General features: G+C 41.8%; 1 protein-coding gene across 1 annotated transcript; it reads left to right on the plus strand.

Moving 5' to 3' along the window:
- Nucleotides 1-204: 204 nt before the first annotated feature.
- Nucleotides 205-10202, plus strand: senp3a (SUMO specific peptidase 3a). Its single transcript, XM_064351628.1, has 11 exons — nucleotides 205-576; nucleotides 1700-2483; nucleotides 3056-3229; nucleotides 4565-4676; nucleotides 5158-5305; nucleotides 5941-5988; nucleotides 6593-6670; nucleotides 7059-7196; nucleotides 7680-7763; nucleotides 7846-7896; nucleotides 8734-10202. Exons 2-11 carry the CDS (start codon nucleotides 1742-1744, stop codon nucleotides 8842-8844), a joined length of 1686 nt encoding a protein of 561 aa, XP_064207698.1. The 5' UTR covers nucleotides 205-576; nucleotides 1700-1741; the 3' UTR covers nucleotides 8845-10202.
- Nucleotides 10203-10520: the final 318 nt, after the last annotated feature.

Consider the following 10520-nt stretch of genomic DNA (forward strand, 5'->3'; position numbering starts at 1 on the left):
TTGTGTACACTGTTTTTTCTCGGAATACACGTATTCCCAAGAGTCCCCATCGTATTCCTGCGCAAATGTTGCCATGACATACTGGTTACCTGCTGCAAGGTTTATTAAGTAGCCTAATTACAACTGGTTTTGCATGCTACATTGCACCGTACAAGTCCAGCTTGGGCTCACTCACTCCAAGGAAGGAAGTCAAGGCATAGATGTAGAATCACTAGATGTGCACGTTACGACTTCCTTACATTTTATAATCAATATGTTTGCTATTTATGTGTGATATCAGCTTGACCATAACAATTGTTACTGTTTATTATACTTCGTGAAACCCTTGGGTTTGATGTCTTATATAACCATTCTACTTCTTGCATGTCTATCTTTTAATTGTTACCGTACTCAAGACTATTTACTGATGACGGTAGTGAGACGCGGCGGAAGCGGTTTGATTTCGTTTTAAAGAAGCGCCGACTCTCATTGAATGAGGCAGAATTTAAAGCAGCGTTTTGTTTTTAGAAATCGTTTTTAAATACACGCACGTATAATTTGAAGGACATACATTTGCACGAAAGCTACGGTCCAACGGTGAGTTTGAGGATTTGCAGCCCGGCGACAAATGTGCAGCCGGCTGGCTTTTTAATATAGCCGACAGTAGAGCCGAGGAGGCCGAGCGCTGTTTTCATTATATGACACGCTAGCTTGGATAATATATGCTGTTAGTTTGCTGCAGTTAATGAAATTGTTGCTCTATCTTGCCTGCTAGCGTCTTAAATAAACATTTGATCCAGTGTGTTTGAGTTCCGTATGATCGGGCACGCTTTTATCTGACTAGATAGTTAGCTTACCCCTAGCAACTAGCTAATGCTAACTAGAAACGTACGGTCGCTGGCTAACGTTCGTTACCTGAAACGAGAGCACTGTTCAATACAAGCTAGCCGACGTTAGCTAGTTAGTCTACCCACAACGACAGGGCGAAATATGACCGAATGCTTTCGCAAAAAACAGTTTGCTAACATTTTCGTTTGAAATATAAAAGCAAACATTTCTTAATTAAATGTTATAGCCACCTACGCCGTCTAATTGCTTCCAATCCAACAATAACACAGTCGGAATTTGTCTTTAATTTATGATGCTATTGTAACGTTAGCTAGCCATTTGTCTTGGTTCAGTATTCTTGTATAAATGCGTGAGCTTTCGATATTGCAGTGACGTTCTGTGCCTGGTGGGGGTTGGGGGAAAAGGGCTCGATGGAGGCGCGAATGTTTGCATTCAGTTGCATTCTCGCAAGCCACGTTAGCTAGTCAAGCTAGACGGCTAATTCAATGTTCGGATAACCTTAGCTACCCAGGTCATACCAAGTAGCTAGCCATCTTTCCAGTCTCCAAAAGGTAGCTAGCTATTCCATTGTGTAAACCTTTAGTCCACATACTCATACTGCTTCGTGTGGATATTATCAATTACTACTCGTGTAATTGGCTCGATCTTTCGTGGATTCCAGTAATGTTTGTGTTGGCAGTTAATCTATACCAGTAAAGCAGGTATTTTAATTAATTTGGTAGTATTCCCCCGCATGACACTAATACACGTCAATGTGTAGTGTAGTAGATGACCAGTGCTCAAGAATGGGAGGTGCTGAGTTTACTTTCTCTCTCTTCAATTTTGAACCCAATTTTTAACCCTCTTTTCTCTGCTCTGTTCCTTCACACAGGTAGGTGGCGAGCTGGCGCAGGTTGTGGGGTGCCCGTGGACAATGAGAGATAGTGGAGGCAGTCTGACACAGAACCTCTGGGCCAATGAGCTGACCTTGCCTGGGGGCCAGGAGGGCAGTGGCGGTGGGGGGATGGGAGGGGCTCATCTCATGGACCCAGCTGCTGCCCACCACGCCCCCAGCCCCATCCACCTCAAACTAGGACAGCAAGAGAAGGAGAGGGTTTGGGATGCAGAGTATATAGACCAGGAAGAAGAATTGGAGGAGGAGGAGGAGGACTGTGATGATGATGATGATTATGAGGAGGGGGGAGAGGATGAGGGAGAAGAGCAGCAGGAGGAGGACGATGACGACGACGAAGGCGAAGAAGATGAGTACGACGATAGAGTCGGTTGGGAGGTAGGAGGAGAGGGGGACTGGGGGTTACTGCCGTTGCCACGTGAACTGCATCAGCAGCAGCTACAGATGCACCCTGGACACGATGCCTTGGACTCTGCTGGCAGCCCCGCCCATACACGGCTGAACGGGATGCGGGGGCGGAGGCTGCAGCTGCGCCGGCGGAGACTGGGCCGCTACACCAGCCTGCGGTCCCGCCTGGCCCAGCACTGGAGGTCCTGGCGTCAGTGGGCCCAGTGCTCCACAGCCACCGGTGGGCTCGGGTGGGGGCAGAGGCGACGTCGACAGCTCGGGCTGTACCGCCGCTGGCAGAGCAGGACCCGGCCCACCCGGGGACCAGTGCAGAACGGGCAGACTGCTGTCCTGTTTGGGGAGTCGGGATTGATGGGTGAGAATCTCATGTTCAAAGGAGGGAATCTTCCCCCTTCCCTGATCTCTTATATAATGTCATAAGTGAATGGGATTTATCTCTTGCAGCTGCAGTTTGTTTTTGTATCAATGATTAAAAAAAATTTTATGTCTGTTCTGTTGGCAAAGGATACCAATGTTCTGTAGATTATTTCTCAGTCCTGGTTCTGGTCAGTCAAAACATGCTGGTTTTGGTTCCATTTGTGGTCAGTTGATCATGGTTGGCTGATTTGTTACTTGAATGCTGAACGGACAGCTCCTGGCAGGTATCTGAAGTAATTATGGAATTAAATTACTAGACAAAGGTGTGTTTATTTAGTTAGGAAGACTCACTTTATTTGTGCTGATTGGGGCCTCTTTTAGAGTGTGATGGCTCACCTGTATCAGGATTTACAAACACTGTATGTGAAGACTGCCATTTGTGTGCATTTTCATCTAATTCCCACGTTGCCTTGTGTGAAAATCATGGGAAACAGGTATTTGAATAATATAAATTTCTAATATCCCTGATAAAGGTCATTAGTGCTCCCCCTGTCTCCTGTCTCCCCTTAGGCCGCAGATTGAATGGCTTTTCTGGCGAGATTCAGATTGGCCATGTGGTCAGCATGGCGGAAATGAGGGGCCAGAGCTCACCTCCCGAATCTCCAGACAATGCCTTGCATCCTTCCCGGGACAAAGCCCCTCCTCACAACACACTTTCTGATGAACACATTACTTGCATCCAAGGTAACGATGACATTGTCAGGGGGGGTTGACTTGCTCCTGTGTGCACACATATTTGTGTTCTGACATGGTGGCAGACACGGATTCGAATGAGTCTGCCCTGTTGTCACTGCCGTTATTAATGTTGCAAATGTTTCAGAATGTTTTCGGCATGTGTATATTTGTCTACCTCTGTGTATGTCTGTGTCTGTATGTGCACTTGAAACTCTACAAAATTGAATTAATACTCTTCAAATCCTATTTCACTTGCAGTTGATTTTGTTTTTAGAAATAATGTTTTTTGTTTGTGCATAAACATAAGGTTGATGTGGGTTACGTGTTAATCCTTTGGCTTGGGAAAATATCAGTTTACTCTTCTATAACATTGATTAAAAACTATAGTAATATACATTGCAAGGAATAGGACTCCTTTAAAAACTATGGAAACAAATTTTAAATATTTTGTTGGAGAAAAATGTTAATGTTTCTTTCAGTGCATATCAAATCTTTCATACAGACAGTGCCCTGGAATTATTCACACCCTTGATACATATGAAGGAAGGATGCTTATGTTGAAAAGGATTTCATTCTTGTGCTGAAAGGTGGTGGTGGATCTTTGTTATGGGGTTGCTTTTTGAATCTTATGGTTTTTGGGGCTCTTGATTAGGTTAATGGAATCATTGACTCCAGCAAGTAGCAAGACATTTTGGTCAAAATCCTGGTATCTTCACACCAATATTTTCAGACTTTGTTGCAAATGGATCTAGCAGAAAGGCAATGATTTTTGAAGTGGTTAACAGACTACAAAATGACTGTTTTGCAAATGGCCATCTCAATCTCCAGACTTGGAAAAATGATCAAAGATCCCCACAATATGTCCATAAAGAGCCCCCAATCTCATAATACGTTGTATCAGATGACTTGTGTTATCCCTGGGAAGGGATGGTGCACTGAAAACTGGGGTGTGAATAATCAACTTGTCTTTTTAGGGGAAAATATTATTTGTTAAACAAAATCCGTTTCTCTTTGCAGTTGTCTTAGTATAAAAGGATATCATTTCCTTTTTTGAGCATACAGTATAGCTCATTATCTGCATTGTTTATTGTATGTAGTATTGTTTTTTTGCTCATCTTTGTCAAGGTTGTGAATAACTTTGGAGATGTGTGCAGCAATTGAGGACAAAAGGTTTATTAGAAACTATAACAATTTGGGGGGGGGGGGGGGGGCTTCAGATTACTTCAGGTATGGTAGTTGAGTCTGAACCAAGTTGTACATTGTTATGTTGTGTCAGTATGGGTTAATTCATCTACAGCTCTGGACTGGTTGTTAGTGGTACCATGAGTCTCTGTACTTTGCCAGGTATTCTGGAGGATTTCCTGCAGCAGTACGGCAGTTTGATCCCCATCCACACAGATGAGGTGGTGGAGAAGTTAGAGGACGTCTTCAACGAGAGCTTCTCTCAGCCCAACAGGTCTGCTTCACCCACACCACCATCTGCACCACCTTGCACCACCACCTCCGCTCACCACCCTGACGGAGCACTGCAAACAGGCCAGCTTGTTAAAAGATGAACGTAGAAACATGGTACATGGAATATTGTACTAATGTACAATATATTATGTGCCACTCCATTTCTGCACAGTTTTTGAGTATATCTGAGGAGTACCCACACCATTGCAATCTTCCGTCTGCAATGGAGTGGGTGCTCTTCTGATGCACTTACCTATAAACCACAGACAACATGTATCTGAAGAGTACCCACTCTATTGCAGTGCCCCCTCTGCAAATTTGTGTTTTAAGTGATGACTTGAGCATAGTACCAAAACATATGGCAGATAAAATGATAAATAAAAATCATAAAAGCTATTTCTGTCAAGGGTTTCCAAGGGAAAAAATGCTTGCATTGAAAGATCAAACATTTTAAGCAATGCTTTGATTTATTCTCCCCAAAGGAAGATGGTGGTGCAACAGCAAATTCAATCCCACCAGCGGCTGTCTGGAACTGCCATGGTACGAGGGTTCCGCGTAAACTACAAGCGGCACGTCCTGACCATGGATGACCTCAGCACGTTGTATGGACAGAACTGGCTCAATGACCAGGTACATCCACACGATCAATCCTTACATTCCTAATCCTAACATTTTTGTTGTTACATATGTAACATTAATCTACTGACACTCTTATCCATAGCAATTTACAATGTGAGAGAACGTAAATGCATCCATTTGTTATTTGAGCACTCAGACCACCACAAGGGCAAAATTCAAGTGGAGGCAATGAAATGCCTCTAGTTAATTAGATGCTGGGCTGACAAGTGCATATTAGAAAGAAGAACCCGCACACTGAACTGGTTCTTGCACACCTTTTATTGTGACCTGTTGCTCATTCCATACCTGATGAAATGCATTCCTTATTTTACACTTCTTAGTTGCTGATCAAAATAAAAATCGTAAACTATTTATACAGCACTTGTTATATTATGGTCAAAGTTGTTTCCAAGTTAAAATAATTACTAAAATGTGTTTGCATTCTGTTTGTTGGCCTGTTTTAGTGAAGTAATTGGCTGTAGTAGAACCTTCTAATTCCATGCTGATAGTTAGTCTTTATGCCCTTGTAATGAAGGACTGAATTGTCTAAATAACTGCTGTTTGGTATAACATTTTCTGTAAATCTGTTTTTGATGCTTTTTCTATCGTGATTTGCAAGTCTGACATGGTCTAACAAATCCCCTCAGGTCATGAATATGTATGGGGATTTAGTGATGGATTCTGTGCCTGAGAAGGTGAGAGAGTTAACTCCTCTGGCCTTGCACATGCATGCTTTCATTTACATTAAGCGTTAACATTTAAATCGAGAAATGCTGTGAATGATTTAGCCAAAAGGAGAGATGAGGTCCTTCTCTCAATATATGTAGATGGTTGTGTTGAGGTCAGTATTCACTGCAACCCTTGTGCCACCCTTATTAATTGTCATATGACTATATTTTTTCAAATTTAAATTGTAACTGAAATTAGTGCTCAAAAACACTTTGGACATGGTTTTGCCTAGTAAATTGCAGCTTTATTTTATTCCTTATAATTAGCAGAAATCTTTGGCTTAGTGTAGATGTAGGAATGCTAATTTGCATTGTGGGAAGACCAGTCAGCCTACACTGAAAGGTGATCTCTGTGGGTACTTGTATCCATAGAGAATGGTTTGATCCAGTGGAATCCCAATAAAACACATAATACCCCTATTCCTGGGTGGGAAATGACATTGGATATCAAACACCAGTTTGTTGTCCATTTGTGTATCACAAGCTTATAGTTCATTGCTGTTATTCTTGGTATCTTAACATTTCCCTCTGCCTTACAGTTATTCATGTGTGTTAATCTCCCCTTTTTCAGGTTCATTTTTTTAATAGCTTTTTTTATGACAAATTGAGGACAAAAGGTTATGATGGTGTCAAGCGGTGGACAAAAAATGTAAGAATGCTTTCATTTAGTTTTTTCCTTTACTATGGTTTTTCTTTGTACGTGTGGAATGCATGCTGGCCTTCTTACAATGTCTCTTCCACGTCAGTTTGGACAAATTATCTGGCTCATGAAATGTCAGTATTTGCATTTTAGCTATCTTTGTAAAATTATTGCAATAACAGAAACATGCTTAGAGCATCTCAAACAGCTGCAGTTTGAGTGCTTTCATATACACCTCACAAACCTCTTTCTCATGTGCTCTCTATTGCTTTCATTCTTGGTCTCCCTTTCTCTCACATACACTATGGCTTCCTCTATCGCCACTCCTCTCACATACTCTCATGTGCCCTCTGTCTTGTTATTGCTCTCTTTCTCCCTTCCTCTCTCCCTGTCCTAGGTGGACATCTTTCAGAAAGAGCTCCTGTTGATTCCCATTCACCTGGAGGTCCACTGGTCGCTGGTGTGTGTGGACGTCCCGCGTCGAGCTATTACTTACTTCGACTCCCAGCGTACCCTAAACCGTCGTTGCCCCAAGGTAAGGGGGCCTTCCAGCGGAGGGGGTCTGGGGCGGGGTTAATAAATGGGACAAAGACGGTTACAGCATCACCTTACTGGTGTACACCAGAGAGAAGCTCCACCAGTCCGAGTGAACTGGGAGGAACCAGTATAGCGGTGCTTATGGCCATTGGTGGATACTTTCTGGCTGTGATCCCTGTGGGGAATTTCCAGGTAGTGGCTAGAAAGCATCCACTGTTGGCATTGTTTTCTCGGTTGTTTTCAATTTTACTCCATGATTGGTGGAGTTCTTCTCGATTTTCTGTCATGTAAGGTGACGTCACAACTGCATTATCTCCATTTTATTATTCCTAATCTGTGAGGGAGGGGGACTTAATGGAGAATAGAGGTGTATCTGGGCCAGGGGTAATATGTTTTTCATTTATCTGTTTTTAAATCCCAGTTATGCTCATTATATGTTGACTAGCTCTCCCAGTTCTCAGACTTTGTTCTGCTTTTTCAGCATATTGCAAAGTACCTGCAGGCAGAGGCTGTCAAAAAAGAGCAGAAGGACTTTCTAACTGGGTGGAAAGGCTTCTTCAAAATGGTGAGCGTGGGTTCAGTGTTGGGGCTGCCTCTCAGACAGTCTGTGTGTTTTCTCGTTGCTTATTTGTTTTTTTGTGTTCCAGAATGTGGCCAGGCAGAACAATGACAGCGACTGTGGGGCCTTCGTTCTTCAGGTGGGTCTCAAGTCTGGCTTTCTATTGGTGGAGACTGGCTGCACAACCTGGCCCGGTCTATAAAATATTTCTGTCTTTGTATGGGACACTCAAGTTTGTTGACCCAGTTTTCACCAAATTTCACAATGCTTATCATAAATTTAGTCAATAGTAAGAGAGACCAGAATCGTTGATTTCTATATATTTATTTTGCCAGAAAAAAAATTCAAAATCTTATGGTAGCCACTGGATACAGATTGATACCCACTGCCTCCACAAGCCTTTTCTGCTGTAAATTGCATTTCTGTTAGCTGGTACTTGTAGGGAAGCCTATTCATTGCATTCTGGTATTTTCATTAGAGTACCCTAAACAGAATTTTGCTTCAAACTCAGAGGACTGAGGTGCAAAAAGAGCCATGGAAAAGAAGTTTCCAGTAGGAAAGATTGTGTGTGGCAGGCTACATAGAGATTGGTGTGGCAGGCTACATAGAGATTAGTTCTCATTTTGTGAGTTCCTGAGCTATTTTGTGCAGTTTGAGTCGACTGTTATTGACTTGGAAAAAAGGACTGTGCGCGGTAGCTGCGTGTCTTACCCTCCTTCTAATTTCTTCTTTTGCTGCCTCCTTTGGTTCTTCTCTTATGAGTTACCCACTACTGTTTGTGCTTATTTCACCTCCCTGACCTTCCTTTCTTCTTTCCTGAATTCCCATTCTTCTTGCACCCTCATGTGTAAATTTTTTACTTTACTCTGAAGTGAGCTGCTTGTTTCTTTGTATCAAAGGTGCTCTATAAATAAAGTTTTTTTTCTTCCCCTCTCATTCTTCTTCTTATCTAACTGTGCTCCCATGTTTGTTCCAGTACTGCAAGTGTTTAGCCCTGGGACAGCCGTTCAGCTTTGGCCAGCAGGACATGCCAAAGCTGAGGAGACTCATGTACAAAGAACTGTGTCACTGCAAGCTCTCTGTGTGAGACCGGGACAACCAAGCAAGGGAGCGCAAGGAGAGACCCATCCAACCACTTTCACTTCCCATCCATTTTTTTTTTTTTGTAAAGCGTATATATACATTTTCCTTCCCTCCCATTATTCTCCCCCCCTCTACCCTTTCCTTTAAAATCCTTATTTTTTAAATTTGTGGTTGATTGAGGCCAACTGTACTTTTACCCATTGTCTTTAGGGAAAAAGTACAACAGAGGACATTCGTTCTGTGAGGAACTCTGAACTATCACTAGCCAATTTTCCACTGTAGGAACTGCTACAAGAGGCAAGCACTAGAACCACGAACCAAAAACAAAATTGGCAGGGTAACTTTTTTTTTGGCATCTCTTTTCACATGGCCAGTCTTTGCTGTTCTTTTCCTTCCCCTGGCCCAATCTGTAGAGAGAATTAGATTTTTAATTTAATCCAGTTGGCAGACAGACTACTGGGAAAAGTAGAAAAATAGACCTTAGGTGTATAACCCTTGAAATTGCCTTTTTTGCCACATTGAACACTGCATAAATGCCTTCTGTCAATGTCCTACTGCCAGACTGTTTCCATTTCATAAAGCAGAGAGATTAAATAAGATGTACTTTATTAAAACCCATGGGGAAATTGGTTTGTCAAACATATAGCTTTAAACAGTCATGGGCCAGCAGTATGACACGTGTGGCTTAGATACATAGAAAACTACTAATAATCAGCTATAAACTGAACATGTGATATTCTTTGTAAAATGAACAGCAACAAACATGGCTCTTCATTTTACTTATCTAGAAACTGAAAAAACACATGATTTTTCACGTGATTGGCTGTGTCTGGGGTGGCAACAACAATTCTGCCCATGGCCCTTGTTCTGTTATCTGAACTCTTATGGACCTACAGCTGCACAGTTCTACTTGCCTGGCTTTTCTTTGACTTGACAGGAGTAACCATGGAAAAAGCATTCAGAACCAGAACTTATATCTTGTTCCAGTTCCGAAAGTGGAAAAGCCTCTTCTGTTGGAGGTCGCCAAATAGTTTTTTTTTTTTTTGTCTTAATGTAACTGATAAGCTGTGTTCACTGCAAAAGATGGTGCATAAAGAAAGAATTACATTTCTTTTTACAAAATAATATCTGAAGAAGTATTGTCATAATGGACCACATCAGCTATATACAGGTTTTTTTTTTTTTTTTTGTTTTTTTTTGTTTCCTTTTTATGTCAGTTTTTTGACTATGGCTGCCGTATCCGTAAATTATATGTTGCTGGATTATGGAAAACAATGGCCGAAGATTCAATTGTTTTTTATCTTTTGAATTGCATACGTTGTGGTATAAGTTGCAAAAATAAAAGAACAATTGAGACATGAACTTAACCTTTTACATTATTATTTAAATAAATTATTGGGGTATTGAATGGTTTCTGGGGATATTTTGTCTGTCTTCAGGACTTCCTGGAGTGCAAAGATAATATTAGAAGGAAAAACAGAAAAGCATAATGGCTACTTTTTTCCCTTTTTGGGCACACCATGCTAACAGGTTTGTGCCAGTGTGTTCTTTATTTGCTTGCTAATTTTGTCCAATTCTCTCACTTTGAGTGAATGTTCAACTAATTTGGTGATATCCATAATATTCTATATGCATGTCCTCATTACGAAATGGCCATGGCATCTTTGGGCAAGTGCAAAT

The sequence above is a fragment of the Anguilla rostrata genome, chromosome 9 (genome assembly GCF_018555375.3).
Source record: "Anguilla rostrata isolate EN2019 chromosome 9, ASM1855537v3, whole genome shotgun sequence".
In the NCBI taxonomy this organism is placed as follows: domain Eukaryota; kingdom Metazoa; phylum Chordata; class Actinopteri; order Anguilliformes; family Anguillidae; genus Anguilla; species Anguilla rostrata.